General features: G+C 46.9%; 1 protein-coding gene across 2 annotated transcripts in view; it reads right to left on the reverse strand.

Annotated features, from left to right (window-relative positions):
• Positions 1 to 19,282, reverse strand: part of GGCX (gamma-glutamyl carboxylase) — a 103,102-nt gene that overhangs the window by 68,337 nt on the left and 15,483 nt on the right. For both annotated transcript variants that reach the window (XR_003941974.1, XM_030201680.1), the window contains exon 3: positions 7,707 to 7,865. Coding sequence is in view for 1 of the 2 variants with exons in the window: in XM_030201680.1 (XP_030057540.1) it covers positions 7,707 to 7,865 (159 nt within the window). In the remaining variant the exon portion in view is untranslated. The remainder of the gene's footprint in view (positions 1 to 7,706; positions 7,866 to 19,282) is intronic.

Raw genomic sequence — 19,282 nt, forward strand, 5'->3', positions numbered from 1 at the left:
ACAGAAATAAGTGTGGAGGGAGTGAAAGGGAAAGGAGATGGGATTTGATATACCGTCTTTCTGTGGTTACAATTAAAGCAATTTACATACTATATATATGTACTTATCTTGTAACTGGGGAAATGGAGGGTTAAGCGACTTGCCCAGTCACAAGGAGCTGCAGCAGGAATCACACAGAGATCCTCAGGTTCTGGAACTCTTTGCCGGAGGATGTGGTAACAATGGTTAGTGTATCTGGGTTTAAAAAAGGGTTGGACAAATTCCTGGAGGAAAAGTCTATAGTCTGCTATTGAGGCAGACATGGAAATAAACTGCTTGCCCCGGGATTTGTAGTATGGAGTGTTGCCACAATTTGGGTTTCTGCCAGGTACTTGTGACCTGGCTTGGCCACTATTTGGAAAACAGGATACTGGGCTAGATGGACCATTGGTCTGACCCAGTATGGCTACTCTTATGTTCTTAGCTCACTGCATTAACCTTTAGGCTACTTCTCCACTCCTGCTGCAAAGCCAGCAGCAGATACCACATGCAGATTTCGTTTTGAAATCTCTGTATGGATACAGTGTGGACTTTGCACTTGCTGTAATTTACATGCAGTTCACAGATATTCCAGGAATAAGTCTGGAGGAGGGAGGGCCAGAGGCCAAAAATGGAAGACAACATGGTATGAAGGGGAAAATAAACTTGGGGGAAGGACAATAAAAAGGCATGCATTTTTACAGTGCTGTATATTTAGAGCTGGATTCTGCAAGGGTCAAGCCTTCCTACGCATTCTTCGTGCAGAGTGAGAGAAAGAGGGAGGGAACGAACAATATTCAAAGATAATAGTATTTTAATTTTTCATATTATACTGCTGATGGTGAAACAAACTAACTGTAAGTATCCAACTGGATGGTCTAACTGGGAGCCCAGAAACCAAGGAAGTACCCAGCATTACAATTTACAAATTCCAGAATGACCTCCTAAATAAATATAGTCATAAAATAAAAGCTTTTTCTGCATGTAAAGCATGTTTTACACATGGGAAATGGCTCTTATAAAGCTGCACAGAGGTATGCATACATAAAAGTATGTGGTAAGAGGTCACGTGACACGATGCTCAAGGGACAATGCTGATCTGAGTTCCTCTGAGCCTCCTGACTATTCCCTGATGTTTTAAAAACTGCAAGTGGCATTTGGATTCAATATTTGAGGTCCACCGGGCATCGGAACATACTTGCAACAGTTCGGGCTGCTTATTTTTCTAATCATGACAGCAAGAGTGGCCCACAAAGCGAAGACCCGAGGGAAGACAAAATGGTGGCGCCCTCGAGCACAGCTGGTCCACCAGTCTCCTCAGAGTGGGTAACGGAGATTACATCTGAAATGACAGTCTTGGAAGATCTATTAGAGAGGTGATTAATCCCTATTGATTCTAAACTGGGACATATGCAGGCTCAGGTGGAAGAACTATCAAAGGAATGTGTGGTATTTCAAACCAGAACTGCTGAGGTAGAAGACAGAGTCACAATTGTGGAGGAAACGCATAGCACATTACACAAAAAGATAACTATGCTAGAGGATCGCCGGAATAACCTGCGGCTGGTGGGTTTTCCAGAGTCTTTAACTGAGAAATCCTTGGTGAGTTTTCTAGAACAGTGGCTAGCCAGAGAAGTGCAGTTACAAGCTGGCAGTGGCCCATTTAGGGTGGAGCAGCAGCAAATAACACAGTCCAAGCCAAGAGTGATAATTTTACGGATCTTGAACTATGTTCATAAACAAGCCATAATACAGGAAATATGGGGAGGAAAAACGCTGTATTATGATAACCAGAAAATTATGTATTTCCAAGACTACTCAGCGGGAGTGGCAGCACAATGCAGAGCTTTTTCCCCTATTTGCTCTAAACTGTTTGCTCTAAAAATAAAGTTTGCTTTACTGTATCCGATGACCCTCAGGATCACTTACAATGGCACAGTCCAGGGAGCAAGGACTTTCCTTCAACGCTTGGAGACATCGATGGAGAAGCCGGGGGAGACTTAAGTTAAAAGAAGCGGTGGTTGTGACTAAACTGATGGAGGAAGGTCCGTGCCTTATAGGAGAGGGTAGTAGTAGTAAAGTTTGCGGCACCCCTCCTCTCCTTTTGGAACGATATTCTCTTGATTTGCAGTGGTCACCCTACGGACAGTGACGTGTGGACTGGTGGTAACGGGACAGCAACGAGGGTGAAACAATTACTCCAACAATTTTTTTTCTCCTTAATTTTTGAACGAGATGTAAGGGGATAGGTATAAGGCTAGGCTGGACACTGGGATAGGTGAGGACTGGACTATGGTTTAAGGCCTATGTTGCAAGGAGGGAGGAGAGGTGGCAGGGACAGAAAGAGAGGTATGAGTGGTTAACAGGGGGAAGGACGTGGATTGTGAATTTCATCAAGCAGTTATAAAGGTTTGAAAAAAAATGTTATCTGTGGGGAAGTTGGGGGGGGGGGGGGCGTTAAATGTGACCATTCCGTTGGGAGGAGCATTAGGTTTTGGGGCAGGGAGTGGGTCTAGAGAGATTGGGATAGGAGCTCAGAAGCTATTATGTGGTGCAAGTGGGGACTTAGGGGATTTGTGGGTTCATGCGTTGGTAGGGGGAGGATGGAGGCTGGGACGTCCCCCCTTATTGGGTTCAGTAGTTCATGTTACGGCAATAGCATTGGCTGAAGTTTGGATATGGTGCAATCGGTGACATGGAATGTGGGTGTGATAAATTCTCCAATTAAACGATCAAAAATATTGCAACAATTACAGAGACATAAAATTGACATAGCCCTATTACAGGAGGCACACCTTAATGCCTTAGAACATGCGCAGTTGAAAACTTGGTGGGTAGGAGAGTGCTTGGCAGCAGCATCCCAGGGGAGAAGGGGGGGTGGCAATTCTGTCTATAAAGGGGTTGGTGGAAAAAGCCCAGATAATAAAAGCGGATTCAGGGGGTCATTTTATATTGGTCCAAGCTGTTATTAACCACCGTACAGTTTACATCTGTAACCTGTAACCTGTATCTGTTAATCTCAGAGGAGTATTCCCCTTTAGTGGTGGGTGGAGACTTTTAATGCGGCATGGGACCCCAGTGTAGATCGTTCAGTACCGGTGCAGAATTCATCATATAATGCGAATGTGAGTTTACTTTGAGTCATCTTTTGGATTTAGTGGACGTATGGCGGGAGTTACATCCCTCAGACAAGGATTATACTCACTTATCTAGGGCACATGCTGCACAGGCACGTATAGATTATCTGATGGCATCAAGGAAGGAGTTTGGCAGGGTGAGAAAAACCGAAATAGGACCCTATGCTATTTCAGATCAAACATGGATACGGATGGATTGGTCTCTGGGGACTTCTGAGGCACACATGGGTATGTGGAGATTTCCATTAGAGTTGTATAATGATCCAGCATTTAAGGAGCAACTTCTGAATAAATTAACAAATGTAGAACATTTAGAGAACCCTGTGCTATATTGGGAGGCTGCCAAGGCAATAAAGAGGGGAAATTATAAGCTAGCTATTCACACTATATAAGATCATCACGGGATAAAGAAATATTACGGCTGGGGGCTCTACTACGGAGGGCCCGACAGTGGTATGGGCATTCCCATGGAGGGACGGATCGCAAAAAACTGCTAGAAATACAAACTGCACTGAATTCACTTTTACATCAGCGAGCAATTAAATCACAAACATATTATCGGTATCAGCTTTATAGACATGGTAATAAAGCAGGTAGGCTGTTGGCGTGGTTGGTATGTCCGTGAGGAGGGGTACAGAACATTCTCACAATTTGGAACAGTAAAGGACAATTTGTCCACACAGATGAGGGCATCTGCGAAGCTTTTTATAATTATTACGGTAAACTTTATAGGGAACCTACAGAGGGGGGTCTTACAGGAGACATACTTAGATAACATAAAGTTGCCCTCACTTAGTCAGAAGGAGAGGGAGCATTTGAATGCTCCACTCTCAGAGGATGAAGTGGCAGTGATGATAAATCAGAGCCCATTATTGAAAGCACCAGGAGTGGATGGCTTTAGGGCAGAATTTTATAATTGATGGGATTTGAAATCATTCCCCCTCTTACTAATCTTTTCAATAAATGTGTGGGTGAGGAGTTATTGCCTCCCTCGCTAACTATGGCTCAGCTTACAGTTTTACCTAAGCCGGGTACAGACTCAACAAGGCCGGAATCCTACAGACCGATATCGCTCTTGAACTATGAGGTTAAGCTTTTTGCTAAAATAACGGCGAGTCGCCTGGCTAAGGAGTGGCCTATTGGTTAGGGTGGTGGACTTTGATCCTGGGGAACTGAGGAACTGAGTTCGATTCCCACTTCAGGCACAGGCAGCTCCTTGTGACTTTGGGCAAGTCACTTAACCCTCCATTGCCCCATGTAAGCCACATTGAGCCTGCCATGAGTGGGAAGGCGCGGGGTACAAATGTAACAAAAAAAAAAAAAATCTGATACACGAGGCACAAGTGGGTTTTGGGGGGGGGGGGGGGGGGAAGAACGGTAGCTAAGAACTTGCATACCATTCTGTCCACTTTGGAGGATAGATGCCGGAGGGACTTCCCGTCACTTCTTATCAGCTTTGATGCTGACAAAGCCTTTGACCGGGTGCATTGGGAGTTTCTTTTCGCTGCATTGAAGGCTTATGGGTTTACGGGCTGTTTTGGCTCAGTTATTAAGGCATTATATGCTAATCCTCAGGCGCGTCTCAGTTAATGGGTGGGAATCTGAGCCTTTAGAGTACTTCAGGGAACGCAACAGGGGTGCCCCCTTTCCCCGCTTCTCTTTGTGTTAACATTGGATCCTCTGATAAGAGATATAATGGAGAACCCTGATGTTCAGGGAGTTCAGATTGGTCCCCATTGTTTTAAGGTGGCAGCTTTCACCAACAACTTGTTGGTCCACCTAAGAAATCCGAGGACTTCCTTACAGGCTCTGCTAGACTCTTTTACGGGAGTATGGGGATTTTGCGGGATTCCGGTTTAACTTGGAGAAATCAGAGGCCTTACCGTCTTCGCCACAGGTAAAGGCCTTATGGGGTTCAGAGTTTCCTCTATGGTGGGCTGCTAGTTCATTTAAATACTTAGGGATCTATCTGTCAATGGATATCAGAGCCTTGTATAGATTAAATATAACGGCCCTAATGGAGGCCAAGAGGAAACAATTAACTAATTGGGGAGACCTCCCAGTGTCCTTCATGGGAAGAGTGGGGTTAGTGCAAATGGTCATATTTCCCCGATGGTTATATGCACTTCAAAGTTAACCATTAAGATTACTGCAGAAAGATCTGAGAGGGGTGTATAGATTATTTAGCAAATTCTGCTGGGCAGGCAAAAAGTCACAACTCAGAATGGACATGTTGCAAGGCTCTTGGAGTCCAGGCGGATTTAAAACAATATAACTGGGCATACCTATTGAGACATCTGGGAGATTGGTTTGGACAGACGCAAGTTTATACTCTGATAGAATTGGAAAGGGCACTTTATGCTCCCTATGATTTTTACTCACTGCTGTACATTGGGAGAACCCAAACTCCTGGTCCTCTGAAGGAGAATATATTGCTGAATTCATTGCAGGATGCCTGGAGGGTGATAGTGAATAAATTGGGGGGCAACGCATATATTTCAAACCAGCAGTCTTTGAGGGGCAATGTAACTTTTCAACCGGGGATAGAAAATCCTACTTTTCAGATCTGGGAACGATGGGGCATGGTTAGACTGGAGCACTTATTATTGAATGAGGGAGAAGTGATACATTTTGAACAGCTTCAAGAAAGGGTGGGTGTTTCATGGGGCAATCGCTTTGCCTTTGCACAGGTCAGACATTATATAGCTTCCCTTGATAGGTCAAGCTTTGTGGGTCCCTTTGGGTTCACGGATCAGGAATTTTTTCCAGGAAGTGTCAGAGTTAGGATATTAGTATCGAACCTGCGTAAGGCCCTGTTAAAGGGAGATCCAGATAGGGATTTTACTTCCTTAAAATCCAAATGGGCGGAGGATCTAGGGGTGACCATAGGGAATTGGGATGTTGCTGCCACACTCAGAAGTATTCCCTTGTTGACTAAAGATGCAAGACTAAGAGAATGTGGGTACGGGGTAGTGCTTAGAGCATATATGACTAAGGCACAACTGGAACATGTGGGGGCGAGGGGAGAGTATAATTGTTCCAAATGTAAACGGTTCACTCACACTACTGCACACGCTTTCTGAGGCTGCCTGAAAGTTAAACCTTTTTGGGAGCAAATCAAAAGATTTTTAAGTCGGCTGTTGGCTCGAGACATAGATGGTTCGGTGGAACAACTCTTACTTGATGCTGCTAGGGCCTATTAATATGAATAAATTTGTAGTACTCTTGTGCCGTAAATTGGCCCTTGTAGCCAGAAAAGTTATTTTACAATATTGGACATCATCTGACACTCCGGCATATTGGCATTGGAGGACTCAAGATTAATTTATTGGCGTCCTGGGAGGCTAGGGATGCAAGAGGATCCCCCAGGAGGCGCAAGTCCTTCCTGGCGATCTGAAATCCATATCTCCAGACTTTGAGCCCCCGGGGGCACAGTCTTCTGCTTAACACTCTATGAGATATGATCAACACTCTATGAGATATGATCGAGCTATGTCATTTGCGCTCAGAGATGGTGAGTGGTGAAGTTCGATAGCTTCTGAAGGGGGGGGGGGGTTTCTGAGATTGGGGGGAGGGGGAGTTGGTTTATGGTAGAGATTATGTTGAAGGGTAGTTGCTTGGGTAATATTTGTATTGCTACAGATGTTAGTTGTGGGTAGGGTGGAATATGATAATGGGGGGAGGCAGTGACGATCCTAGATCGGCTAACACCCAGGGCGGATCGCCGATGCGCACCCCCCCCCCCCCCCCCCGGGTGCAGAATGACACCCCCCCTGTTCCGGGGCAGAGGGAGCAGGGAACCAGCGGAGCCGACAGGCTCGCGGCTGCTCTCTGCACCCCTCCAGCGGCGTGCACCCGGGGCGGACCGCCCCCACCTTGGTATGCCGCTGGGGGGAGGGAGAAAATGGGTAAAACTTTGATGATGGAAGGATGCTTTATAATTCTTAATGAGTATAGTGGACAGTTTACTCTATTGTTTACTCAACCCTCTGGTTCTGTTTGATATGTTGATTCATCAATAAAATTGTTGAAATATAAGTATGTGCTAAAAAGAGATGTAGGCTTTCCAGGGGGTATAGTCTGGCCATAAAATACACATATGCAAGCACACAGTTATAACTTCTTTGGAGCACATGTAAATTTGTACAAGAGAATGTGAGTGCCACTGGGGGTCTTTGTAGGAGCCTATTTTATTAAGACACACAGGTCCCCATACTGTCAATATAAATTTTGTAGGTGTTCTCTTTTTAAATAAGCTCACAGTGTTAGAAGAAGATGGCAAGAAATGTGTGGGGATGTACTTTTAGAGAATTTAGAACTATGGATAGAAGAGGCAGGAAGGAGATAGTTGAGATATTCTGTTACATGAATACTATCAGAAGAATCCAGAAGAAAAACATTGGATCCACAAAACAGCAAGAAAACTGCAGGAAACAAGGCAGAGCAAAATGATTATTCACTAGATTTTAAAACACTGGTATGCATGCATGTGTTTTGGAACTGGCTCTCAAGCAGCCATCATACATCCTCCCCAAACCTTTGACCTCTCACCTAGCAGCATGGTTACATAAACGAGGTACATCCAATCCAATGGGAGAGGCTCCAGGAAGTTGAACAATGGGAAGCGGCACACTTGCAGGCCATCCAAGTACTTATAGTCCAGGTAACTGAGGCCCCGCTCTTGTGGGATATCCAAGGCCATCAACAGCCCTGCAAAGGGCAAAAAAAAAAAAAGAAGACATTGTACTGAGGAGGATGCTAATAGCACTTACTGCCAGAACAACAAACATTTCTGTCCCCTGGATACTATAGGTTTGTGCCTCAGCCCCAAGAGTTAACATCCCAATATGAGCCCTATGAAGGTAAAATTATGTATAATCATACCTGATAATTTTCTTTCCATTAATCATAGCTGATCAATCCATAGACTGGTGGGTTGTGTCCATCTACCAGCAGGTGGAGATAGAGAGCAAACTTTTGCCTCCCTATATGTGGTCATGTGCTGCCGGAAACTCCTCAGTATGTCGATATCAAAGCTCCATCTGCAGGACTCAGCACTTAGAGAATTACACCCACAAAGGGACACTCTGCCCAGCTCACCACCGCCGAAACGGGGGAGGGGAATTAACCCAGCTCATCCCCACACAAGTGGGGGAGGGGAATTAACCCAGCTCATCCCCACACAAGTGGGGGAGGGGAATCCGTCCAGCTCATCCCCGTGGAGCGGGGGAGGGACACCACACCCGCCGATGCGGGGGGATCTGGCTTATCCTGCAACCGCAACCGCGGGAGGAGCTGACTGACCCTAGCACCGCCGAAGCGGGAGGGGTACAAAACTGCCCTACAACCGCACGAAGCGGGAGGGAGTGCCGGCAGAATTTATGTCTCAATCCAGCCCCGTAAAACGGAGGGGAGAGGAATGCAGCAGCTCACTGTAACACAAACTCGTCTCAACTCTTGAAGAATCCAAGTGAAAAAACTTGAACCCGAAGTCCTCCTGAAGTAACTGAAGACTAAACTTGAACCTGAAATGCAACCAGAATAGAAACCATACAGATATCTGGGCGGGGCTATGGATTGATCAGCTATGATTAATGGAAAGAAAATTATCAGGTATGATTATACATAATTTTACCTTCCATATCATCAAGCTGATCAATCCATAGACTGGTGGGATGTACCGAAGCAGTACTCACCCAGGGCGGGACATAGAAATCCCTGAACTCAACACTGAAGCTCCACACCGGGCCTCCGCCCGTGCCGCCACAGTCAAGCGGTAATGCTTGGAGAATGTATGGGCCGATGCCCAAGTTGCCGCCTTGCATATCTCTTCCAAGGAGACGGACCCGGCCTCTGCCATCGAGGCCGCCTGAGCTCTAGTGGAGTGAGCCTTCAGCTGGATAGGCGGCACCTTCCCCGCGGCCACATAAGCCGCGGCAATGACTTCCTTGACCCATCTTGCCACTGGAGGCTTAGCAGCCTGCAGACCCTTACGAGGACCTGCCAACAGGACAAACAAATGATCCGATTTCCGGAAATCATTGGTCACTTCCAAGTATCTGATGATGACTCGTCTCACATCCAGATATTTAAGAGCAGAGTACTCCTCTGGGTAGTCCTCCCTACGAAAGGAAGGGAGACAGAGCTGCTGATTCACATGGAAGCGAGAAACAATCTTGGGCAGGAAGGAAGGCACTGTGCGAATAGTCACTCCTGCCTCAGTGAACTGCAGAAAAGACTCTCGACATGAGAGTGCCTGGAGCTCGGAAACTCTTCTGGCTGAAGTGATAGCCACCAAAAAGACTGCTTTCAACGTCAGGTCTTTCAGAGATGCCCTCAACAAGGGTTCAAAAGGCGGCTTCTGTAATGCTCTGAGCACCAGGTTAAAATTCCACGCAGGCACCATTGAGTGCAGAGGAGGGCGCAGGTGCTTACCTCCCTTGAGAAAACGCACCACATCTGGCTACGAAGCCAGGGAAGCACCCTTCAGGCGGCCCCTGAAGCAAGCCAGGGCCACTACCTGGACTTAAAGGGAACTGAGCGACAGGCCTTTCTCCAGACCTTCTTGCAGGAATGCCAACACTGGAGAAATTGGAGCAGTGAATGAAGAAAATGAGCCTGCTTCGCCACGCTGCAAAGGTACGCCAAACCCTGGCGTAAGCAGTAAAAGTAGAGCGCTTCCTCGCTCTCAGCATAGTGGCGATGACCTTGTCTGAGAAGTCCTTCTTCCTCAGACGCTGCCGCTCAATAGCCAGGCCGTAAGCCCAAAGGGGGAGGGATCCTCCATCACCACGGGACCCTGATGTAACAGACCCTGCTCCACTGGCAGCCCCACCAGGATTATCCGGCCCGGATGCTTTGCCAATCGGTCTAGCACCCTGCCCAACATGGGCCAGGGCGGGAACACATAGAGAAGCTCTTGTGTTGGCCACTGTTAGAGGAGAGCATCTACTCCCAGAGATCGAGGGTCCCGTCCTCTGTTGAAAAAGCGCGGCACTTGGCAACTGGCCGATGACGCCAATAAATCTAGGCTCGGCTGGCCCCAGCGCTTCGTGATATCCAAGAACGCCTGAGCCGATAACTGCCACTCTCCGGGATCCAAGGTATGGCGACTGAGAAGTCCGCCTTGACATTCATGACTCCGGCAATGTGGGCTGCTGACAGCTGCTCTAGGCTCGCTACCGCCCACTGGCATAGATTCATGGCTGCCTTGGCTAGAGGGGCGCTCTTGGTACCTCCCTGGCGGTTGACATAGACCACAGCCGTGGCATTGTCCAACAGGGCCCGTACTGGCTTCAACGCCAGTACCGGGATGAACTCCAAAAACGCCAACCGAATGGCTCTGAGTTCCAGGAGGTTGATAGACCACTTTGCCTCTGCAGGAGACCAGAGCCCCTGCGCTGTCCTTCCCAAGAAGTGGGCTCCCCAGCCCGACAAAGAGGCGTCCGTCGTGACGACAATCCACTCCGGGGTCACCAGAGGCATTCCTGCAGACAACTTGTCTGTCTGCGTCCACCAGCTCAGCGCCTTGCGCACTGCTGGGTCCAAGGGAAGGCGCACAGCATAATCCTCCGACATCGGAGTCCAGCGCAGCAGCAGAGATTGTCGAAGTGGTCTCATATGAGCCCTGGCCCAGGGCACTACATCCATCGTGGCCGACATAGAGCCCAACAGCTGCACATAGTCCCAAGTCCGAATAGGAGAGGCTACTAGGAACTAGTCCACCTGAGCCTGAGCTTGACAATCCAATTGTCTGGCAGGAACACTCTGCCCACTTGGGTGTCGAATCGAACTCCCAGATGCTCCAGGGACTGAGTCGGGCGCAGCTGGCTTTTCTCCCAGTTGATGATCCACCTCAGGGAGCTCGAAGAGCAACCACCCGGTTCACAGCTTTGCCGCACTCTGCATAAGAGGGGCTTGGATCAACCAGTCGTCCAGATAAGAATGGACTTGAACTCCTTCCTTCCACAGGAAGGCCGCGATGACCACCATTACTTTGGAGAAGGTCCGCGGAGCAGTAGCCAACCCGAACGGGAGGGCTCTGAACTGGAAGTGTCGGCCAGTACTGCAAAACGCAAAAAGCGTTGATGAGGAGGCCAGATGGGAATATGCAAGTACGCGTCCTTGAAGTCCAAGGATGCCAGGAACTCTCCTGCCTTCACTGCCGCTATAACAGAGCGGAGGGTCTCCATGCGAAAGTGCCGAACTTTCAAGGCCCAATGGACCCCTTGAGGTCGAGGATAGGCCGTACAGAACCTCCTTTCTTTGGAATCACAAAGAAAAAGGAGTAACGTCCCTTGCCAGGCTGATTCTCTGGCACCGGAACGACCGCCCCCAGGCGGAACAGATTGTCCAAGGTCTGCTGCACTGCCACAGCTTTGACCGGAGACTTGTAGGGAGAGAGTACAAACCCGTCTTTTAAGGGTCGGCAGAACTCTAGCTTGTAGCCGTCTCTGATGACTTCCAGCACTCAAGCGTCTGAAGTGATTGTGGTCCACTCGCCCATAAACGAGGACAGCCGTCCTCCAATCTGCACTGAGGCGTGGACCAAGGCCCCGTCATTGGGTACGAGACCCTGGGGGAGGACCGGAGGGAGCACCTCCGGGACGGCAGTCTCTGCGAAAGGAATGCTGCTTGGGGGAGAAGTTCCTCTTGAAGGAAGAGAGGGCAGAGGAGCCCGACCTGCCCGGGCGGTACCGACGGGCTTCCTGAGCCCGTCCTCTGGAGGTACCAGGGCGAGTACTAGCCCGAGCCCTGACCTCTGGTAACTTCTTGCCCTTAGACGTGCCGAGATCGGTCACGATTTTGTCCAACTCAACCCCAAAGAGCAGCTTGCCTTTAAAAGGCAATCTAGCCAGGCGGGATTTAGAGGCATGGTCAGCAGACCAATGTTTCAGCCAAAGCCACCGCCGCGCAGAGATTGTCTGAGCCATGCCTTTAGCTGAGGCTCTCAAGACATCATACAGCAAGTCTGCCAAATAGGCTAAGCCCGATTCCAGGGCCGGCCAAACAGCCCTCAAGGAATGATCCGAGGGGGAAGCCCGCTGCACCATAGTCAGGCACGCCCTGGCCACATAGGAGCCGCAAACTGAGGCCTGCAAACTTAAAGCAGCCGCCTCAAAGGACGACCTTAAGGCCGCCTCCAATCCTCTGTCTTGGGCGTCCTTTAGGGCCGTGCCACCTTCCACTGGTAACGCCGTTTTCTTAGTCACCGCAGTGATTAAAGAATCCACGGTAGGCCACAGAAAGGCCTCACGTTCACCTTCAGGCAAAGGATAGCGGCGGGACATAGCCCTAGCCACTTTAAGGCTCGCTTCCGGGACATCCCATTGAGCCGAAATTAAGGAGTGCATGGCATCATGCATGTGGAAGGTTCTAGGCGGGCGCTTCGTCCCCAGCATAATGGCGGAGCCAACAGGGGCTGAGGGAGAGACGTCCTCCGGAGAGGAAATCTTCAAAATGCCCATGGCCTGCACTAACAGGTTGGGCAAATCCTCTGAGCTAAAGAGCCGCTGCAGAGGGGTCATCCGCTCCATCCGAGCGGGGATCCGTCTCCTCCAAGGAATCCGCAAAGGACCGTTGGGAGACCTCAGACACGCTGCCCTCATCTACATCGGAGGAGACAAAGTCCTCCAAGGCCTGGGATTCAACCCGAGGGTGTTTACCTCTGGGAACCTCAACCTCTTTACCAGACGAGGGAGCAGGGGCAGCGTTTGCATGAGGAAAGCCTGATGCAGCAGCAAAACAAACTCGGGGGAGAAACCCCCCAGACTGTGCACTTCCGCAGCCTGGGCAACAGCCCTAGACGCACCCTCAACCGGCGCTCGCAAGAGCGGGGGAGAGACATGCTGCGCATCCAAAATGGCGTCCGGCGCGACACTCAGCGAAGGAGCCGCGCGGGAAGAACGGCGCTTAACTTTAGCCGCTTTGTGCCGTCGCCCAAATTAAGGGCGTTCATGGCATTAATGTCTCCAACCTCAAGGGCGGCCCACGAAGAAGCCGTCCGAGCCGCGTGGCCGGCCAAGATGGCGGAGGCGAGGAGCGGGGGATGGGCGTTTATGGCGGGAAAAACCGCCACGCCGGAGGAAGGACCGGGACATTCATCGGTCACAAAACTGTCACCCAACAAGGGCGAATCAGGCTGTAAGACCCCCGCATCCCCTCTAGAAGCGCTCAAGCGATCCGGGGAGCGACCCTTTGCACCCTCGCCCTCCGACGCCATATGCCACGAGGAGAAGAATCGGGGAACCCCCTGCCCGCTATAAAAAGGTAAAAATTACCTGCTGTCCGCTCCGAGCTGTAACGAACTGGTGTCCCAGTGAGTAGCTGCAATGAACGTTTAAATAAACGTCGAAATAAACGCCTTTAAGGACGTTTAAAAATTTTTTTTTTTTTTTTTTAAACGGAGCCAGCGGGAGGGGGGAGAAAAGGAGGGACCTGGCACCACCAGGTTTGCACTTGCTCAAAAGAGCCCTCAACCCCAGGCACTCAACAAAACCTAAAAATTAGGCTTGGAGGCCTAGCCAGAGCTGCTGCTGTGTGTGACCACCACCTGCTGAGATAGAGAACATACTGAGGAGTTTCCGGCAGCACATGACCACATATAGGGAGGCAAAAGTTTGCTCTCTATCTCCACCTGCTGGTAGATGGACACAACCCACCAGTCTATGGATTGATCAGCTTGATGATATGGAAAAGGGAAGTTTTGTTGCCTGCCTTCTCTTTCTTACACCCCCATCAAGGTCTCTTCAGGAAAATACCATGGACAGCCTCTCTACTTCCTCTCACTCATTCAGTTATCACTTCAAAACCGTCGTCATACATAGCCTTTTTTCTTATACCTCTTTATCCAGTTCTCATCAGGGAAGCATCAAGGACAGCCCCTCCCCTTCCTGCTAGGATCTCGTTATAGAAAAACCCACATCATCTGTCTCCTTGGTTCTTCTTATTAGAGTCCCATATGGGAATACTACACACAGCAGTACCTTGCTCTTTCCTGTCAGGCACTTATCAGGAAGCCTTCAGGTTTATGCACCGCATAAGTTCTAGGAAGGATGCCTAAGTGCTATTCTGCTATACCTGCTTAGCTTAGGTTGCACATATTTGCAAGCAAGTCATACACAGGGATGGAGCATGAGCAGGATTCCCATTTATATGTGTAACTTGCAGAGTAGTGCAAGTTACCCAGGTCCCTGCTGCATTTAGGCACCTGCACTTAGGGCCTGCTGAGAGACAAAGCTAAGCCCAGAGCAAACAATCTTCAGGGCCCTGCTGCTGCCGCTCCCCCCCTCCTGCAGCAGCGAATGAAAGCGTACTCTGCTGTCTACAGGTCCTTCTTCCTGCCACGTCCCATCTCCTGTGAAGCAACTTCCTGTTTCCGATGGACAGGGTGCAACAGCAAGAAGGATCTGTGGCCGGCAGAGCAGGGGGAACTTTGGCATTTAGGTACATATGTGCACATATACACATCTATATGCCATTATTCTAATGATTTATGTGTGTCACTGGCATGTAACTGTTAGCATGTACTTTATAGAATTGCCCACCACATGCTTAAATATTTCTGTTCACTGTTCAGAGATAGGACCAGAAGTAAGACTGCAGAAAATGTACATACGTATGAACAATAGGTACTTGAATTTAAAACTATTCATGAACAGCTACAGTGGCTAAATCAAACAAAGACACAGGAACCAGCTCTGTGGATGCTTGAGCACCCCCAATGTTGAACAAATCCTTTGACAGTTTCCAGGGAGAGGTAATCTCCATTGCATTTAACACTCCCAATCATTATGAAAAGTTGGCTCCTATGAAAGACATAGCAATGGAGCCTGAAGCTATTGAGAAAACTTTGGGAAATTACAGTAGCTCCAATGTCTTACCTTGTCAGTGCTTCTTTAGTCAGGAGAAGACTCAGAGAGCTGCAGACAGGCAGATGTGGCTCTTCTTCACAAAAATGAAACTAAAAAGAAGGCTGGGAACAACAGGTCAGTTAAGCTGACCATAGTGGCAACTAAATTAATGGAACTGCTGCTAGAACAAGAGTATAATGTAGTTTCTGGAACCCAATAAATTACAGGATCTGAGGGAGCACAGTTTTCACTAGAATTTCTTTGACTAGGAGGCTCATTTTCAAAGCACTTAGACTTACAAAGTTCCATAGAAACTTATGGAACTTTGTAAGTCTAAGTGTTTTGAAAATACGCCTCTAGGTGACCGGAGAATTGGACCAGGAGATAAAATCCAAATACTATACATCTGATTCTAACAAGACTTTTGACACATTTCCACATATTTGCCTTATAAAATAAACTTAGCGTTTTAGTACAGACTCAAAAGTGGCATTAGAATAAAAACTGGTTGAGTGAATTCAATCTAGATGATGCCTACTAAAATTCTTTATTGTAAAGCATACGACAGAAGACTTAAACATCTAATAAATATGTATATTTGGGAAAAAGGCAGGATAGGAGAAATAACAGAGACGTTTAAATACAAGGAGTGGCAGTTACAACCCCAATCACCTTACTGGGCATACTGGATGGACCATGTCAACCCATATACACTGTCATATTATGTTACTTCCAATATATAAATGCACAGGAAGATAGACAGTCAGACTCTCTACACAAAAGGCTATCAGACTAACCAAGACCTTTGTAAACACCAGGGCAGATGAAAAGGGAGAGTTTGATATTACATGTGCAGGTCTCCTATACAGATGCGCAGAAACACTTAATCATTCTTCGCAACAACAAAAAACGTGAACAGCACCTATAAGTAAGTATGTGACTGCTTTCTTTTTTTAGAATACTAGCATAAAAGCAAAATTGTGTGCCCATAAGTTAGGCATGAGAGCTTATGCCAGTCATAGAGCTGGCTTTTTATGTATGTATCACCGAAATTTAGATGTTCACTTTCAAAGAAATCAGAAATAGCCATTGGCAGACCAACTAAATTAGAGATCTCAGAAACACCATCTTGAAACAGCATACATGAAAAAAACAATTGCAACTCATGTTTTGGGAATGGGAACTGACCTAACAGTTTTCTCCTGCTTGGGGCTTCCAGCTCAGTCAGGATCAGGCAGGACCATACCAACCCAGAGTAGCTCCTTGTGTGACTCACTGGACGAGGAACCATTTTGGCATCCCCTCCTCCATTGTGCCCTGTGCAGCCTCACCACTTGCACAGCCCTCAGTATGGCCATGGGATCTGGGATAAATTTTGGCACCATGAGCCTCCGTTCACACCTATTCAAGGATCCTTCCCCTTCCCAACCTCCACATTTCATATCCTCTCCCAACTTCTCAGACCAGTCATTGAAGTGATATTCCTCAGAAAATAAGGCCATGCATCAGAGCTCCTGGGCCCTAACCAAAATAAAAGTAGACATTTGTCCTGCATTGTGTCCGGCTCCAAACCCTTAGTAAATGCTGCCTCTGCAACATCCCCAGGAGTTGGAAGACCTGACTGAAGAATTTTACAAAGGTCTTCTGCATGATCCAATAGGTCGGCTAAGAAAAAAAAAATTTTTAATGGAGTAATAGCATGACCAAGATGGCGTCAACACGCTGAGAGGAGTGTGGTGGTTTAGGAGGGCTTCCTGAAGATTTTTGAATTGAATTGGATTACCGCTGCCGCTATGCCTCATACTAAAAGAAAGGGGATTGTAAGGTCCTTACCACTTCCAGCCCTTGCGTCTTTCCCAACGCAGCAAACCCTCAACAGCTTCGCACTCCGGTGCCCACGGACTATAACCGGGGGAAGTTCCGCTGTGTGTGCCAAGGGAGGAACCTCGACACCCTTGGACCATGAAACATTATCCCCACCGGAAGCAGAGATACCACCATGTCCTGCCGAGTCGTGGGTGGAGATGACAGGTCCCAAGAATGCGGAAGCGCTGGAATTGGGTCCTGTGGTAGCGGCTCCCCATCAGGGCGGCTGGCAGTTGAAGTGGAGACCTTGGATAAGAAGGGTGTATTGAACCCTCTCCATGGTGGTAACCCTTGATGCCCTCTGGCAGGCAATTGAGAAACTGAACTTTTCTGTTACAAAATCAACCCAGGAAACATCAACACTAGTCTCAACGGTGGAGCAGCTTTCAAAATCGATGGATAAATTAAAGCAGCACTTCAATGATCAGGTACTAAAATATCAAACTGATGTTGTAACTATTAAGGATAATGTTTCAGCAGTTATGAAAGATAATTCGTTTATACGGCAAAAAGTAGAACAAATTGAAAATGATAACAGACGTCTAATTATGAGAATATTGAACTTCTCAAGGCCTGTTGGAATTCTTCCTTTAGAACTATTTTAAAAATACCTTACTGAAAATTTGAAAATTTCAGCTTAAAATATTCCTCCTATAAATAAGATATTCTTTCTTTCGGAAAAGAAGAAACAAGTAGGTTCTTATGAAGAAATTGAACAGGTCCGGGAAGAGGAGAAATTGGATGATTTAAGAAATATTTCCTTGATTTTGGAGGACTCATTATCAGAAGTAACAAAAAGGGCCACATTATTGGTATCATTTGTATTTGAACAAGACTTTAATGCCATTTTGAAGTTATACTTTAAGAATATTGACCAAAAATTTTGTGGTCAAAAATTAAGGATATTCCCAGATGTCACTAGATCTACTCAAGACAAAAGAAAAAAAAGTTTCTTAGATATAAGAGATGAAACAAAAATGTTGGGGGCTACTTTCTTTTTAGCTTACCCTTGTAAATGCATAGTTAAATATTTGGGAATCAAATACGTTTTTTTTTGTACCAGAACAGCTTAGGGCTTTCATAGACCTGGGGAATTAACAACTGTTAAATAGGCTGTATGATTTAACGTAGGGTGGGCTGGGCCTTTCCTTGTTTATTGTATTCCACTTTGATTTCCTTAAATGTTTTGGCCATTCTCCAATTTTGTGGTCTAAGGAAGGGTTAAATACGAAACAAAAATTAAGTTAAAAAGTTGTTTTCCTTTTTTCTTTGTATGTGAAGACATATTGAATTTGTATTATTTCCCTGTGTTGCATGTAACAAGTTATTACTTGTGTAATATAAGTAAAGCAATAAAAATTTAAAAAAAAGAAAGTAATAGCATGATCCTTCCCCACTGAAAACGAGAGAGAAAACTCAAAGAAAAACAGAGTCCTGTGCTACAGCCAAAGAGGAGGAGGTGAAGAGTCTGTGCTTTAACAACTCAAGGGACAGCTCTGGCCTACATTTCTGAGCCAGAAAACACCCACATGTGCTGACTGGTGCAGGTATTTAAGAGAATGATCCTTTATGCAGTCTTAAACTTTGTTACTGTTTTAATCTTTGTCTATTCTGGTAGGGCATTCTATATTCCCATCACCTTTCCTGGGTAAAACTATTTGACATTGCTCCTCGAGGCTCGATATACCCCTTCCTGCTCAGTGTAAATAAGGCATGTTATTCTTCAAGCAGTCAAGACTCTGCTGAGATATATCCTTAGCTGTGCAGATGAAAAAAACTGGGCAGACTAGATAGATCAACTGGTCTTTATCTGCTGTCATCTACTGTATTAGAATGTGAGGTGCGAGGTGGAAGGTTATGTGTGATAATAGCTGATGTGATCTTTGTTTATGTGTATTGGTAATTGCAGTTTTCATGCATACATAGGCTGTGAATTTGTATGTAGTTCGAAGTTATTTATCATACCGGATAAATGAGCTGTCCTTGCTCTAGTGTTAATGGAGAGAAGTTGCTGTTCTGTTATGTTTGCTGCAATGTATGAAGATTTCAATGTTCTGTTATATGCCTTTCATACTTACAATAAAAATATTTAAAAAAAAAAAAAAAAAAAAAAGAATGTGAGGTGCTTGAATCCTGAAGTTGTATAATCTGTTTCCTCCCCCACCCCCGCTCTGTTTACACAACCTGTGGATCTTTGTTCTTTTGTACATTTGGCTTGGCGAGGAGGGGAACAGATCATTCATTGCTAAACATGGATAGAATAGAAAGCACAATTCCACAGCATGTGTTAAGTGTCCATAGCTGCCAAAATTAATAGCAATGGATGTGTGGCGGGCTGCAATGATGGAATGGACTAGCAGTTAGGACAGACTGGCAGGCATAAAATAAAAAGTCTTAGTGAAGACACAG

This window comes from Microcaecilia unicolor, chromosome 4 (genome assembly GCF_901765095.1).
Source record: "Microcaecilia unicolor chromosome 4, aMicUni1.1, whole genome shotgun sequence".
NCBI classification, from domain to species: Eukaryota; Metazoa; Chordata; class Amphibia; order Gymnophiona; family Siphonopidae; genus Microcaecilia; species Microcaecilia unicolor.